The sequence below is a fragment of the Cheilinus undulatus genome, linkage group 11, assembly GCF_018320785.1.
Source record: "Cheilinus undulatus linkage group 11, ASM1832078v1, whole genome shotgun sequence".
NCBI lineage: Eukaryota > Metazoa > Chordata > Actinopteri > Labriformes > Labridae > Cheilinus > Cheilinus undulatus.
The window spans coordinates 44,107,159-44,123,796 of record NC_054875.1 but is presented as its reverse complement, the minus strand read 5'-3'; the positions used below and the strand labels follow the sequence as shown (position 1 = coordinate 44,123,796).

The window sequence follows — 16,638 nt, the reverse complement described above, 5'->3', positions numbered from 1 at the left end:
AGATCACTGGTTTATGCTAGTTTAATTCTGAGGGAAAACCCCCAATATAACAGAGCTAAAAAATGTAGGCTTAATGTTATGATGAAAATAACTCTTAAAAAAGTCAGACATTAAAAATATTATCTCTATTATTGCAACAAGGAACATGATCATTGAAAGCTCACAATATGTGAGAAAAATGGTCAAAAAGCAGCAAAAACATGGCAAAAAAATGAGTGTAAAAGTGACTAAAATGGGCAAAAATGTGAGAAAAATGGTGAAAAAGCAGCAAAAATATGGATATATATATATAGCCTATATATGGGGGGGGGGGGGGTCATTTAATTCTGGACCTCACTAATTTTGAAACCCTGGCTACAGTCCTGACCATCCCCTCTATTTTTGTTTTTACAACTCGACTACTGCTCCAGCTAATCTGTTAATGAAACTGCAGAGTATTATTGTGAACTTCTTCTGGGATGGACTAGACTGGATACCTCAGAGTGTTTTATTTTAGCCAAAAGAAGAAGGGGGTCAGGGTTTGGTTCATTTAGAGAGTAGGAAGGCAGCTTTTAGGCTACAGTTTCTACAGAGTTTCCTCTATGGACCCCTAAGCTTATCCTGGACACATGTAGCAGAGCTCATTTTGGGTAAAGTTGCTAATTTAGGTCTTGGGAAGCCTCTTTTTACCATGAACTGTGCAGTGTTTAACTTGAAGTGTTTGCCACTGTTTTACAAAAGTCTTGTTAAAACCTGGGGACTGTTGGAAACTGGTGGACTGGGCCTGAACACGTCTCTGCACTGGCTGTTGAAGGAGCCCATACTGAAAGGCTCTGGTCTGGGCAGCTGTTTGGAGGAAGTGCTGATGATGTCTGAGACCCTGGTAAAACATGGAATCATTACTGTCCAACATCTGTGTGAACTGGCAGGAGGAAGTCTGGACAATGCTGTGACCTTTGCCATAGGACTGAAGGTCAGGTCTGAGTGGTTGGGCTGATCTTGGAAAAGTTTTGGAAGGTGCTGCCTCATGAGGACAAAGCTCTTCTTCAGAAATGGTTCCTGGACAGTTACTACCTGATGGTTTGGATGACTTTCCAAGGTCAAAGCTGGCAGACTGTGAAGGTCAGCGCCCTCTGCTGGAGGTTAACAGTGAGGCTTGGATGCCAATGGACTGTGGAAAAGGGAAAATCCTTTATCAGGGGTGTGTCAAGGCTTTGAATAAAGACAAACTTAAAGAGAGACCAGATACACCATGGAGGGAGCATTTAAAAGTCAAATCAGAAATCAAACCTGTTTGGAGCATGCTTTATAAACCACCGTTAACCAGAAGGACGGGTGGTTTACAGTGGCGTATCCTTCATGGAACTGTGGCAGTAAATGCTTTTGTTTCTGTGTTGCATCCTGAAGTCAGTGATAATTGTCCTTTTTGCTCTGCAAGGGAAACAATATTTCACTGTTTCCTCCAGTGTGCCAGATTAAGGCAGTTATCTGGGATGCTGAAGGTCATACTAGAATCTTTTGAAGAAAAGAGAAAGAAAAAAAAAGAAAAGAGATGTGATTGTGTAATGTCAGCATGGGTTATTCTCTCTCTGTGTGATGGAGCAATTACAGGCAATGAAAGGCATTTACCTCTTCCACTGTGTAATAGTTCAATCCAAGACTTAATGGCTCCTTTCTCAATTCAGATCTTAATTGTAGTTCAAAGTATAGTACTTTGGAGTTCTCTTCTTTCCTCTCTTGCCCCCCTCCCACTCCTTTCTTAATTTTTCTTTGTTCCAATTGTAGTGTAATGTGAGCCACGGCACTGATCAAACCCCAGGATACATGCATGACTGTGAGGAAAATTGCATGCAATTATGTTACATTTAACTGTTGTTGCTTGGTTACAGGACATAATTTTACATATAGAGTACAGGTCAGAGGGGAGAGAGAGAGAGAGACAGAGGGAGAGAGCGTCGAGGTGAGGGACTGTTTTATGAACCAGGGGCTCAGAGATTAGAGGAGAGCAGGTGGACCTATTGAAAATGTTCAGGACGGCACCCCCTTCACAGAACGCCTCTATCGCCCATGCCCAGAACTGATCCTGGAAGGAGCATCTAACACCAACACAGGTAGGACATAAATGACATTCTCAAGGTAGGACATAAATGACATTCTCAGAGCCATTCCTGATCAATGAAATGTGTGCTCCTCTCTCCTGATACTTGCTGCTGCACACAAACTTTGATCAGGCCTGTCCCGTAAATTCAGCCGTTATTCTGCGACCTCTCCGGTCAAATGTCAGCTTCTATCATTGTTTACTTTGTGAATTTATTATAAGACTGAAGTTCTGGCGCTGGTTGTGATCAGGAATGAACTGACGTCAAGCCTCCTTTTATAGCCTTATTTACAGCTTTATTACAAGGAGATCCTCACTGTATTTTAAACACCACATTTTTGCCTAGTATCATTAAACACAGACCATCTCAAACATTCAGTAAATGTAGTCCCACACAGCATCAAAATTCACTTTTATTACAAATAAAAACTTTCAAGCATTTTATACATGTTGCATGCAGTGTATTTAACCCTTTGATGCACAACATGGGTCAAAAGTTGCCCGGATGGGTTTCTGTTATCTCTATCTTTTGAATGAATTAATTTCATCATTTAGTCCTCCAGGTATACCTCAAGTTACTTGTTTTTAATCGTCAAACATCCTTATTTGATTTTTTATTTTCTTACTTTTTGAGTTAAACCACTTTTTTCATCATTACCTCTGTAATGCACAACTGGGGTCAGTAATGACCCGTATCCATTTCCTGTGTTATTGTATATGGCTAGGAGTTTCTATAGTTCTTTAAAGATTTTTTTTAAAATCAGTAACTATTCCAATTATAAATATTTTGTTTTTGTAATGTACAAATCATCATTTTTATTTTCCCTTCCTTACTTTACGAACAATCAGACCTTTTGTATTTCTACATCAAGTTTACACACATGGGTCAGAAATGACCCGCACACATAAAAGTACTTCTTGGGATACTGTAATGTGTTTCAGACACTTCACAGCGGCCCTTGCACATCTGGTAGATGAAATAATTTGTTTTTTGTTGTTGTTGTTTACAATTGTTACAACCTTACCTCTAAAAAAATAAAATGACAGTTTTGAAAGATTACTGTAAATAATGTTATTAATTTTAGGTTACCGAGAGAGAGAGAGAGAGAGAGAGAGAGAGAGAGAGAGAGAGAGAGAGAGAGAGAGAGAGAGAGTACAGTGACATAATCCATTTTATTTATGTTTTATTTAATTCTATTTTATTATTTAGTTGCTAACCTTTGTGGCTAGCATTGCTAGGCTGCTTATCTTATGAACACAACTACAAGGAGAATTTATCTCCATGGACTGCATTTTTGCAGAGTGAATGATAAACAGATCATAAAAATAGGAGCGGTTTTACCTCTTAAAAAAGACAAATGAAAATTGAAAATGAAATGAAATTTTGAAAAAACTAGGAGTATCCATCCCGTACAGCGGGGAACACTGTCCCCTATTTGTAAAATTTATTTTGATATTAAAGTCAAATGTTTCCTGTTCTTGACCTTTGACATCAAACAAAAAACTGAAGAGAGCTTAAAAATCACCCTTTCCACACTAAGTGATTACAATGCAACATGTTGCTTTGTTTACTTGCTACCATGAAATGAAAATAGTGAAATATGCCATCACACTGACGGGATTATGGACTTCTTTGGTTTAAAGAATCCAGAAAGCTTAGCTTTCCAACTCTTTTCTCCACTGATAAACCAAATCACAGTTTAAGCTCAAGATGATTATGTCAAAAAGGTGTGAACAATACACGCCGCTAGTTCATCAAGGAGCTAGGCAAAGAGCTTGTAATGCCACATATGAAGAGGCGCATGGAGGGCATGCGGAAACTCCAAAAACATGTCATTGAGACAATGGGAAGATGTGGGTTAAAAAAAAGACAACACAGCCACCACTCAGCCACAAGAAGACATCAGGCAGGAGGGCCACAGAAAGAGGAAGAGGTGTGCGATTTACCTAGTTTTAAAGACAGAAGAGGCAGCAACTGGTGTTCACAGGTCACCAGGCCTGTGTGCAAGGAGCACAGACTGTGATCCTTTGTGAGGCATGCAAAAATTAGGATGGCAGTTTGTGTTTTACTGAAGTGCTGTGTTTAGTTGAACAGTACTTATTTTGCACATCAAAGGGTTAAAGAGGGTGTTTTTTGGTGCTCTTTCCTCTTTTTCCGTGCTGAAGCATGAGTGCTACATGCAGCAGTTACTACAGTGCAGACAGGCTGTTAGTGGACGGATTCTCGTGCCCCAAACTGGGAAATGCTGCTGCAGCAATCTACTGCTGCGGGTTTAATGACCTGAAGTACTGCTGTAATGATCCCAACAGTTTTTTCCCCTATGGATACATGTGGTGGCTGAGGTAAGGAATGCTTTCAGCTCTGGAGATGATCAAGTTTTTTGGTCTCACTGGAAGCTTTTCAGAGGAGGTTGGTTGACTTGGAGGCAGTCAGATCTGTCTGCAAATGTTCTGAATGATGTGTTTGATCATAGCTTCTCTGAAAAATTACTTGCTGCTTTCTCTTTCAGTGTACCGTTGTTTGACATTTTACTTGTGTGTTTACTCGTTTGTGTGTAACTTTGACTGTGCTGCTGCTGTCTCAGCCAGGACACTCTTGAAAATGAGATTTTTAATCTCACTGAGATTGTCCTCCTGAACTTTCTCCAGGTCAATATTCAGGGAATTTCTCACCCTAATGCTGAAATGTTGATGTTTATGTAAAACTCTTTTGTAAATTCAGTTCTTAGTGTCATGGCTCTCTCTCCTCCTCTCCTCTCAGCACCTGCGCTCTGGTTGGTCTGACCATAGCAGCTGTGGTCCTCGCTTTTTTCATCACCGTATTCGTCCTCTGCTACCTCCTCATTCCCACCAAACCCAGTCACCTTGACAACGGCCTACCACTCAGAGCACCAGCTAAGTGCACAAGCAAGCCTTTTAAGTCCACTTTGATTTAAGGATTTAGTTTCATTCTGATTATCTTTTAGCGGGGGAAATTAGAGAAAATATCTACAATTCTAACAAAGTTAGGGGCTGTTTAAATATAAATAAAAACGGAATGCAGTGATTTTCAAATCTAATAAACACATATTTTATCAACAACAGAACATCACAACTCATCAGATTTTTACACTGAGACTTTTGAGCAGTTTGTGAAAAATATTAGCTCATTTTGAAATGAATGGAGTCAAGAAGAAAAGGTCTGCACACCACGGAGCTCCCATATCAGGCATTTATGAGCAATCAAGTGACGTTTGGACCAGGATGCTTTTCTTCAGACTCCAGTAAGGAGTGGGATGAGGGGGTTGCCTTTTCTCCTCCTCGTGGTGCGTGAAATTGTGAAGGAGTCCATAGGCTTTAGTCCCGCAGAGTCAGTGTTCGGTCACACCGTGTGTGATCCTTTGAGATGGCTCCGTGAAAAGTACCTCTGATACTCCAAGCCCAACCAAAGATGTGTCAGATTATGTGAGCTCTTGTAGGGAGTGTCTGCATAAAGCTTGTGATGCTGTGCGCAGTGCTCTCTCGGTGTCCCAAAAGAAAATGATAAAGAAATACGAAAAAAAAAGTGTGAAAAGAGAATTCCAAATTGGCGACAAAGTTCTCATTCTCCTTCTGATTGCTGGTTCCGCCCTTGAGGCAAAATTTTGCGGGCCCTATGTTGTACAAAAGAAGTTTAGTGAAACTGATTATGTTGTTGGAGCCCCAGATAGGAAGAAGACTTGCGTGTCCCACATCAACATGATGAAGGCTTATTTTGATCGCAACTCGGATGTCACTCCGTCGTCTCCAGCCGTGCCCTCTGTTTCTAGTGCCCCTCTGCCTCCCTCTCAGTATTTCCCTGAGAGTGATGGCCTTCGTGTCTCTGGTGCTGACCCTTGTGCTTGTAACAAGTACGCAGGGCAAATTATGCAATAAGATATATTAGCGTAAAGCTAGCATTTAGGACTAGTTCTACAGAAGATTGGTTCGGCTCTCAGAGGAGAGGTACAATAAACACTAGGGGTGTGACGAGATCAAAACACAACAAGATTTCTCGTCATGGAAAAAATCGATCTCACGAGATCAATATTGCGCAGACAGTAGAAGCAGCAGCTCTCCTTACAGAAAAAAACCCACCAAACTGGAAATAATTAAAGATCACAAAGATGCCCTGGAGACTTTAAAACTGTTCATGAGAGAGCTAATGAAGAAACCGAGCTGATCCGTGATCCATTAAGATCACCGCTCCAACCCCCACCCCCTCCTCCTCATGCGCTACGAGGGGCCATCATAACAGTTCAAAATGATGAGATTCTGCTGCTGGTAACTTGTGCAGTCTCCATGAGGAAAATACAGCGTTTATTTAGCTCATGTATGCGCGCATACTCACTTTTAATGTTGCTTTTTGTGACTTTGTAAGTTGGAGTCGCTGCTTCCTCATGTCTCCTCATCTGTCACACATCCATCAGCTGTTGGCTGTGCGTATGATCAGTCAGAGGCTTAAAATGGGTAGCATGACAGGCCATTTACTGCAGCGGTAAACAGCAAAACAAACTCTGTTGGAGTGCCATAGAGTCCACTGTTAGCTCCAAAAAACAAAGTTTTAACCCCAGTTAAACGTGCCCTGCTTGCTGTCTGACAGCAGACAAAGCAGAGATACTCGCTCACCAACGCACACACATAACGCTCATCTGTATGTCGTGTCCAACACTGTCAAAGCTCATATGAGAAAAAAAGACCACTAAGCGATAAAATAATCTATTTCTCTAAATTACAGCAAACGTGTTATTGACAGAAATATTTCTTTTGACTGTTTAAAATATGGATGTCCTTAAAAAGGATTGTAAATAGTTTAATTTTACTGATGCAGCTCTTTATATTTCAGTCCGTTGTAAACAGTGCTTAAAGTACTTTCAAAATAATCTAAATGATTTTATTATATATAGTTAAATATGATATTAAAAATAGTTATTGTAATTGTAGCAATGAGAGCATAGTGTAGAAAATTAACGATTTTGTAGACTGTTAAAATGAAAGGTTTGATTTAAAGAACATTAAAATATACAGTTTGAATCAGAAATAAACAAGACATACTGTTTGGAAGCACTGATAGTCTATTCAGTGCTTAGTTTAAACATTTCTGAATGGAACTGAATGCTTTGCAGTTATGATTTTCAGTTGTATAAAGGACATATTTTCCACCCATGTATTTTTTTTCCAAAATAAAATAAAGTGTAAAATCTCGTCTCGTGGGCCTAAATCTTGTCTCATCTCTTGAGATAAGTGTCTCATCACACCCCTAATAAACACACAACAAACAAACAATTAAGGTGCGGTTGGTACCATATATTGGTGGTGAAAATACATTACAGTGAAAACCCCAATATTTACAGTCTGCAGATTAGATTAGGTATTAAAGTGCACTTTGCTTAAACATATCTTTGATGCATCAATGAAAGGGTACAACTGTTGTCAAATCAGTATCAAACTGATTTGATAACAGTTCCACACATGTTTGAGTACTGCAGAGCACACAGTTCATAAAGGACAAGGCGCACTGAGAATGTCCAGCACGTGTGCAGTAAATCTAATTGTCCAGGTTTAATTGTCCATAGGCTAAAAGCCTTAAAGTGCAAGTGTGAGTGGTTATGCGGAAAGGTGAGGGGGAACAAGGCTGCCAGAGCCTCCTACCAGACCAACAGAAGCACTTGAACTGAGGTTGTTCGGCTCCAAGCCAGTGTCTTAGCTCGCCATCGATTCTGTGTCCATACAGGAAAACCTGGCCTGTATAATATAAACAGGACCATATTTCAATAAGACATTTCATTAACTAGTTACATTCAGTGTACACAATAATTAATAACTAATTCATTACTCCATTAGCAACAATAGAACAAACAATCATTTCTAAATAAAGTGCTCTGGTTTAAACACATAATAAGGCATTTCATAAATAACATAACAAATAACATGACAATCCTTACAAAATAGTGCCATAGCCATTATGCAATCATCAGATTAAACTGCAGGCATTTCACAATTGTGCTGCAGTGGCACATTAACCTTAAAACACCCAACATGCATTAGCATCATAAAGCTAGATGTGACATAGCCAGCCCATAGAGATGCACTGACAAATGCTAATGCTAATGCTAACAGCAACAACAGACAAACAGACTCACCAACTCTTAAATATCCGACGCACCACGCGACCAACGTGTCCTACCCCGGCGCTAGTTGGTGTCTAAAGGTGAATAATGTAGCGACGGGCATTTAGAAAATGACATAACAAGAACACACGAGTGAAAATAACATTTGTTTGGGAATACCGACCTGCAGCAGCTACTCCTTGTACCTCCCCTCACCCTGTGAATGGGAGACAGTGCGGACAGTTTGTAACGCGCGCTATGAGCGACGTGATTGGACAGTTCGCACGTGTGTGCGTAGAGACGTAAGTGTTACGTGACAGGAACTGACGCACTCACGTATGGAGAACTGACGGACTTTGTAAATCATAACAGTGAACATAAAATTAATACATAAATAATAATGGATTTTCCCCTGGTTACATGCTCGTCTCCAAAATTAAGAAATTCTGACAGATTTAAAATCACACCTTTCCCTATTTGAGTGACACTGCCAAAAACGACATCTGCACTTTAATCAATAGCCACCGGTCATTATTTTCCGGCACTCCCTCCCGCACTACTGTCCCATGACAGTGATGTCAGTGATCATCCTCCATTAAACAACATGCCTACTGTGTAAACCTCACCAAGCGTGCTATTTCAGCAGGAGGTAACATACCCAGGGGCGCCGAAAAGGGGAGAATAAGGAGAAGGATTCTAGGGGCCCATGATTGACAGGGGCCCAGAGAGGCCCCTAAGGCCCCTAATACAATTAACCCACCCCCGCCATGAAGCTTGCAGAGCGCTAACCTTGCAGTAGTGGAGTGGAGGCGAAGACGGCAGAATGCCTCAAAAGTTAGGGAGCTAAAAAAGACGAGAAAAAAGCTCAGACAGGAGAAAGAAACAGTAGGGTCAACAGTATGTCACCCAGTTCTTTCATAGGTAAGGTGGGTCTGTTAGTGGTTCATGTGATGGAAAGTTCTGGAGCATTAGCCTGTTGTCTGTTCCTAACTTTGTACATACTTTATAAGCTAGCTCCCCATATTAGCTCATATTTCTGAAGAAAACTCTGGATTTATACATTTCACTGTTGTTTTAGTTAAATAATCAATGCAGGCAAATGTTAAGAAAGCTGCTGTGCTCATATTCCATCAGTTAAAAAATGACTCATGTTCCAACCAGACATGTCAAGAACAGCAGCAGCAGCCGTCCGTCGGCCTCCCCCTGCCCCACCTGAAGAAGCCCAAGTACCCCCTGAGGAAGGAGGTGAGCAGCTGTGTGTTCAAATAATTGATTATTATGGAAAAAAAACATTAAAGAATATAAAATTGTTCTGAAATAAAAAGCCTATAGTCTGTATTTATTTCAGAACAATTTTAATGGTTTAAAAAGCATCAGCTATCTGTGAAATATAATGTTTGGTCAGTAGTTTGGGACTCTCACCCCCTGCTCTGCAGTAAGAGATCATTTCTAGTGCATGCAGACTGGGTGACTGCTCTCAATCCAATCAGAGAAATGTTTACATTTTCTGGAAATCAGAAGATTAAATAATATCAACCATATAGCCTCATGTATTTTTCATCACAAATCTAATTCCATCAGCTCTGAGTCTACAGTTTTAGAGATACATTAGAAGTAAAATCACAGTTGTAGTAAAATCACATTTTCATTTGTTATTTTTGGTCAAATCACTGAAAACACCATTAAGTAAAACAAAATGGTGAGGCCACCTAAAATGGTGATTATGACGCTATTACAAATTGTATTACATTATAGGAAATATGTTATAATGTGAGCCTACTTAGTTTAACATCTGCTGCTGATTTTATTTATTACCATTACCATTATTATTACTATTTATTTTAATTGTTTGCTTGTTGCATCTTGTTCTGTAGATGATAATGTTCAAATTACAATAAACCCTGAAAGGCAACTGGCCATTCTGTTTTTGATGGTGTTTTTAGCTGAGATTTTATTTGTTTCTCCACAAATTATAATTGCATTTCATTTTAATGGAAGAGGTTATTTTGTATTTGAGTTTTGTATTTTCAGGTAATTAATCTTCAGAGAATTTCATGTTCAAGTATTTAAAGAAAGAGATGGTTTTTGATGACAGAGGATCAGTCTTTCAGCAAATAATTGAATCTAAATGAATTTCATTGTATTTTCAGTGCTTCCCCTACCAAGTAACTGTCATGTTGTTCTTTTCACAAATATGGGAATGATAGTCAAAAATATCATTAAAATGAATAGTTTTATGTAAAACAGAATCTAAATTGTCTGCAGGCCTAATGGCCGGCTGTGGGGGGGCCCAGTACGATTTCTTTTCGTGGGGCCCAAAATCCCTGGCGGCGCCCCTGAACATACTTGCTGGAAAACAGATTGGCAGTCCCTAGCTCCAGCTCCAGGGCTCTCCGTGCCTGCTCGTGCCGAAGCCAGACAAAACCCCTCGCTTTTCCACAGACATAAGGAAGGTAAATTCAGCAACGAAACCTGACTCCTATCCTCTGCCTAGGATGGAGGACTGCATTGACTCGTTGGTTCGGCCAAATTTGTGACTAAACTTGATTTGTTGAAGGGCTTTTGGCAGGTCCCTTTAACTCCCTATGCCTCTGAGATCTCAGCATTCGTTACTCCCGACAGTTTCCTGCAGTATACTGTCATGCCCTTTGGTCTGCGGAAAGCAGCTGTCACTTTTCAGCGGCTCATGCAAAGTCCTGTCTGGTGTTAACAACTGTGAAATCTATTTGGATGACATTGTTGCGTACTCCAACACATGACAAGCAGAAATATGGCTTTTCATGCACAAGCAGAAACAACACAGAATACCCGCAGTATGTTTTCATGTTTACAAGCTCTCAGCAACAGAAATGTTCAACATGAAATGTGGGCTGTTTTTCTCCCCACTGTTTCGTTCAGGCTTTAGGCCAGCCACACACTACAGGATTTTAGGCCCAATTTGAAGATTTGCCTCCCCAGATGATTGTGGGCAGTGTGCATTTTCTCTCCATTTTGGAGCAAACAGGATCAACAGGAAACTTACCACGGCACATCACATAGTGACCGTTTATCAATGCCACGATGCATGGCGCTAGACTTAAAAGAATTTCAATGTATTAAAGAAATCGTATACTTCGGTGATGCATAGAAAAACTCAGTAGGGGGCCCTGGGATGGCCGCCCCCCTTGCCCAGCGCTAGCTCTGCGTCTGGCCTTGATACTAAAATGATCATGATACAGGGGTCAGGATACTCATCATATAAAGAAACAGAGGTCACAATAGGATACGTATCAGGATACAAAGGCCCCAGCGATCAGGATACACAGAGCATGATAGGAGAAGTACCATGGTACACATTTGTTTTGTGTAATAAACATGTCTGAAACAGAATTCTCAACAGTTAACTGTTCTTTCAGGTCAGTTAGTGGACTGCTTATTTTCAAAACACTCCTAGAATGTTGGAGTCTTTGTTACCATGGAAACCACTGGTGCATCTGTCAAACCACTGGTCCATCTTTCTGAGTTTTCAGCAACAAGACAAAGAGAGAGAGGTCCATTAGCACGTTAGCAGAGACAGCTAAAGTTCCCTTCGAGGATAAGAAAACAGCAAGCTCTCTGTGTCATTTCTTGTTGATCATCAGCATTTTAAAGGTCTTCACATGTGAACAAATATCAGAAACAAACTCCAGTTAACTTCAGGATTCACTGTTCTACAGACTTCAACCAGATCAGAGTCAGTGAACAGTCAAACCAAGCTGCTAAGTCAGTTCTTTTAGCAGAGAAATAGGAGCTTCAGCTACTGTTACTGAAAGAACAAATTACTTGATTCATAAGGCCTTAAAATGCTTTCAGAGTTAGAAATGTGTGGCTAGATTCATGCTAACTGTCATACTGTTTTAGGCTTCTGTAATCAGGATTATTGGACTTTTCTCTGACTTACTTGTTCATGTCACAGCTGATTCACAAGTGGAGGACCGTCCTGAGAAAGAGAAGAGTGAAACTGGCAGCATCATGAGCTCAGCTGAAGTGGTGAGTTATTTTAAAGCTGCTAACCCTCTATTGCATAACGTTGCCCTCAGGCAACAGACCAGTTTTTTTGTCATTAAACTTCCCCCATAGTTTCTTGGTGTGTTACGCCCAGCCTAGGGGATACCAGATGTAACATAAAGGTGACCACTCCTTCCTCACTCCCAAGATGACCCAGCTCAAAAATGAACAGGAAACGAGGTTGCAGTCCACAAAACCAAATTTAATCATTTATTTTTACTTTCCAAATGCAACAAAGTTACCTCATAGCTAACAGAGATAGCTAACATAATAAACAAAACACTCTTATAAATCAAATAGCTTACCTGCCTTTAAACAAAGAAAAGTATACAAATCTAAACTGACTCCCTAAACGAAAAAACAGGAGAAAACTATCACCCAAGCTACTACTTGGACTTGCTTTTACTTTTATCTTTTAGTTTTCACCAAATTAGCAAAATACAATTTACAATCACACTATGAACGAGCTGCTCTGCAGCGAACATTAGATGTAAGGAAGGTGGGTTGGCGTCTCCACTCCTGCGGTCTCTTTTTGAAAGTGCAGCCTTCAGCTTTCAGCCCCACACAGGGTTCAGTTCTTGGTCCGCTGCTTTTTAGCATGTATATAAATGACTTACCTGAGGTTTGTCCTGCTGTTAACTGCCAAATGTACGCAGATGATACAGTCCTTTACACACCAGCTGGATCAGCAAAGAAAGCTGCTGAGCAGTTAAATGTTTCGCTGCACTCTGTATCACAATGGCTTGAGTCTTCTCATTTAACACTGAACATTAAAAAAAATGTTTCAATATGTTTTTGTACACGTAAACAACCTGAAAAAGAATCATTCTTGATTCAGATCAATAATGAGCCCATTAATGTGGTTGATGATGTTCAGTACTTAGGAATCATTCCAGATTCACGTCTGCAATTTGAAAAACAAGTGAGTTATGTTTGCAAAAAAGTTAAATCCAACTTAAACTGTTTCAGGATCATCAGAATGTATCTTTCATTAAACACAGCCAGGCTCTACATGCATGCTATGATATTTTCACATCTGTCATACTACTTAACATCCTGGTCCCAAGCCTCACAAACAACTCTAAAACCAATCATATCCATATATAACCAGACAATAAAAATCATGGCCAAAAAAACCTGTCAGATGGCACCACTGTCTTGTCTTAGAGAAACACAATATGCTTAGCTTTGAAAGCTTCATCAACTATTGTAATCTTAAAACGTTTTTTAAATGTTTACATGATTTAGTTCCATCTTTGGTGAATTTCTTAGCAGATTTCAGGACTCTTATAGAGCGAGCACACGGGCTTCAGTAAACGGTAACTGTCGAATTCCAATGCACAAAACATCCTTTGGACAATCAGCCTTCTCTGCTAAATGCTAAATAAATAAATAAATAAATAAGCACTTCTCCAATCAGTGGCTGGTGCGCGCCTTCAACTAAATAAAGCTTACTTGTGTAAACCTACGTTCAAACTGTCTCAGCTGGTGCAACACCTTAAATGTTAATAGTACAAACTCAGTCATTATTAAGAACTTTGGTTCCAACTAGGCTTCGTTTGAACTCACACAGAGCTGCTGCAACCCACAGCAGATCATCATAGAATGATTATTAGCCATGATGCCAAAACTATTCAAGGAAGCCTTACCTTTGAACGTGTTATCAGGGCACACGTATCCTAAAATAACGTTCTTGTGATCGTCTCCTTCTCTGTCCTTTTGTTTCTTTGTAGGAACAGCCTGAAAGCAACCCAGGCAGCTCTCACCAGGAGGAACAAATCCAACAACCCACTGATCACAGGCCTGAAGAAGGTTTTCCCTGTCACCTCTGTGGGAAGAGATTTGGTCGATTATTTACCTGGAAACGTCACCAGAGAATCCACACTGGTGAAAAACCTTACTCCTGTCACCTCTGTGGGAAGAGATTTACTCAGTCAGGTAATTTGAAGAAACACTGGAGAATCCACACTGGTGAAAGGCCTTACTCCTGTCACCTCTTTGGAATAGATTTGGTCGATTATATAACTGGAAACGTCACCAGAAAATCCACACTGGTGAAAGGCCTTACTCCTGTGACCTCTGTGAGAAGAGATTTGGTCGATTACATAACTGGAAACGTCACCAGAAAATCCACACTGGTGAAAGGCCTTACTTGTGTCACCTCTGTGGGAAGAGATTTACTCAGTCAGGTAATCTGAAGACACACCAGAGAACTCACACTGAAGAGAAGCCTTACTAGTATGAGCAGTGTGAGAAGTTATTTCATCAGTTATCTAACTTGAAGAGACACCAGTGTGTCCAGACTGGAGAACAGCAACAACAGCGCTCTGACTCTCCATAAGATCATAAATCACTTTTTGAATAATTTAACTGTTAGTAGATTTCATGTAAGTTCCATGTCCAAACCTATGTCTGATAATAATGTGTTTTCTGTGTTATTTTGAGACACTTTAAGTGTATTTAGTGTTATTTCATCCATCCATCCATTTTCTATACCGCTTATCCCATTAGGGGTTGCGGGGGGGCTGAAGCCTATCCCAGCTGTCAATAGGCAAGAGGCAGGGTACACCCTGGACTGGTCGCCAGTCAATCACAGGGCTGACATATAGAGACAGACAACCAAGCACGCTCACACTCACACCTACAGGCAATTTAGAATGATCCATAACCTAACGAGCATGTCTTTGGTGGTGGAAGGAAGCCGAACTACCCAGAGAGAACCCATGCATGCATGAGGAGAACATGCAAACTCCACACAGAAACGCCCTGGCCAGAAGTGAACCAGCAACCTTCTTGCTGTGAGGCAACAGCGCTAACCCCTGTGCCGCCATGCGGCCCTGTGTTATTTCAAATATGCTTACATTCAACTTAAAGCTATTACCACTTCATTTAATTAAGACACCTTAAAAAGTATTTATTATACACTGCCTGGCCAAAAAAAAGTCGCCACCAAAAAAGAGGTCACACACACTCTAATAATTCGTTGGACCGCCTTTAGCTTTGATTGCAGCACATATTCGCTGTGGCATTGTTTCGATAAACTTCTGCAATGTCACAAGATTTATTTCCATCCAGTGTTGCATTAATTTTCACCAAGATCTTGTATTGATGATGGAAGAGTCTGACCACTGCGCAGAGTCCAGACCTTAACCCCATTGGGAATCTTTGGGATGTGCTGGAGAAGGCTTTGTACACAAACAGCACACCATAGAGACATGTGAAAAAACACACTGTAGACACATGTAAAACAGCACATTATAGACACGTGAAACAGCAGACTAGAGAGATGTGAAACAGCACACTATAGAGACATGTGAAACAGCACACTGTAGACACATGTAAAACAGCACACTGTAGACACATGTGAAACAGCACACTGTAGACACATGTGAAACAGCACACTATAGACACATGTGAAACAGCACACTACAAACACGTGAAACAGCACACTGTAGTCCAGTGATTCACAACCTGTGGGCCACGCCCCCCTGGTGGGCCGTGGAGGTATTGCAAGTGGGCTTCCAAATCATTTCCAAAATAGTATGATTTTTTGGGGGGGGGGGCGGGGGGGTGTAATTATATAAAAATAAAAATATACAGAATAGTGTTTTATTGTTGAAACTCAGTTACATTTAAAAGGATATTAGGAATGTTCAAATATTCTTTTCATCATTTTGTTTTGTTTTTCCTTCAAGTATTAGACATGTGCCAAGCTAATTATAGACAGGAACTTTTGTTGTTATATAGAGGTTATTGTGTTGACAGCTTCTTGAAAACTGTATTACTGAAGGTGTTGCAACATGTTTCAGATGCTGTGTTAGCAACTGTGAAGCTCCCAACATGTTTCTCCTGTATTCAGTTCAGTCCTTTATGTTCAATCTTCAATTTAAAAAAGTGCTCTGAGAACGCATTATATGGCAGTGTTTCCCATACATTAATTTATTCGTGGAGGACCGCCACAAATAAATTAGGCCCGCCACAAATAGATTCTGGTGCTACCTGTTCACCCTCGGTCTGTGAATGTAGAGTGTTGTTAAAATGACTATATCACAAATTTTCGAGTATAAATTATGTGGAAGTTTTGAGCCGCCAGCGTGCATTTCTCGCCGGAGTTTCACTTCTCCCATTGTCCCTGAATGCATCTCTCACAGCAGAGCGCTCACTCTCTCTCCTGCGCCTGCGCCCATTCAGAAAAATCCTTTGCCCATGCGCATCAGCGGCGAGAAGCAAGAGAGAGGAAGGTAAAAACAGCAGCCGCGTGGCTAGTTAGCGGAGAGTTAGCAGAGAGTTAGCTGAGTTTAGAGACAGAAACAGCGCTGGATCTGCAGCGTTGAGCAGCCGTTCAACTTTGAAAAGGAAGGGGTCGAACTCAAGCGGTATTCGTTCAAATACGCCGCAAGATGACTCAGAGATAACGGCGGGAGTAAC

The 16,638-nt window shown here is 40.6% G+C and overlaps 1 protein-coding gene and 1 long non-coding RNA gene across 2 annotated transcripts; one reads left to right on the top strand and one right to left on the bottom strand.

Moving 5' to 3' along the window:
- Positions 1-4,244: 4,244 nt before the first annotated feature.
- Positions 4,245-14,408, top strand: LOC121517353 (protein shisa-like-2B). Its single transcript, XM_041799052.1, has 4 exons — positions 4,245-4,420; positions 4,839-4,969; positions 12,116-12,192; positions 13,944-14,408. The coding sequence occupies exons 1-4, from the start codon at positions 4,245-4,247 to the stop codon at positions 14,406-14,408; spliced, it is 849 nt and encodes a 282-aa protein (XP_041654986.1).
- LOC121517867 lies at positions 7,743-8,395 on the bottom strand. The gene is made up of 3 exons (XR_005992589.1): positions 8,369-8,395; positions 8,218-8,279; positions 7,743-7,819 (listed from the first exon to the last, which is right to left on the bottom strand). It is a non-coding gene; the product is annotated as an uncharacterized LOC121517867 (long non-coding RNA).
- Positions 14,409-16,638: the final 2,230 nt, after the last annotated feature.

Excerpts from the sequence above, each read along its gene's own strand:
- LOC121517353 (XM_041799052.1), top strand. The coding sequence starts at position 4,245 with ATGAGTGCTACATGCAGCAGTTACTACAGTGCAGACAGGCTGTTAGTG. Across the intron at positions 4,970-12,115 it reads CGGCCTACCACTCAGAGCAC|CAGCTGATTCACAAGTGGAG; the intron begins CAGCTAAGTGCA and ends TTGTTCATGTCA. Across the intron at positions 12,193-13,943 it reads TCATGAGCTCAGCTGAAGTG|GAACAGCCTGAAAGCAACCC; the intron begins GTGAGTTATTTT and ends GTTTCTTTGTAG.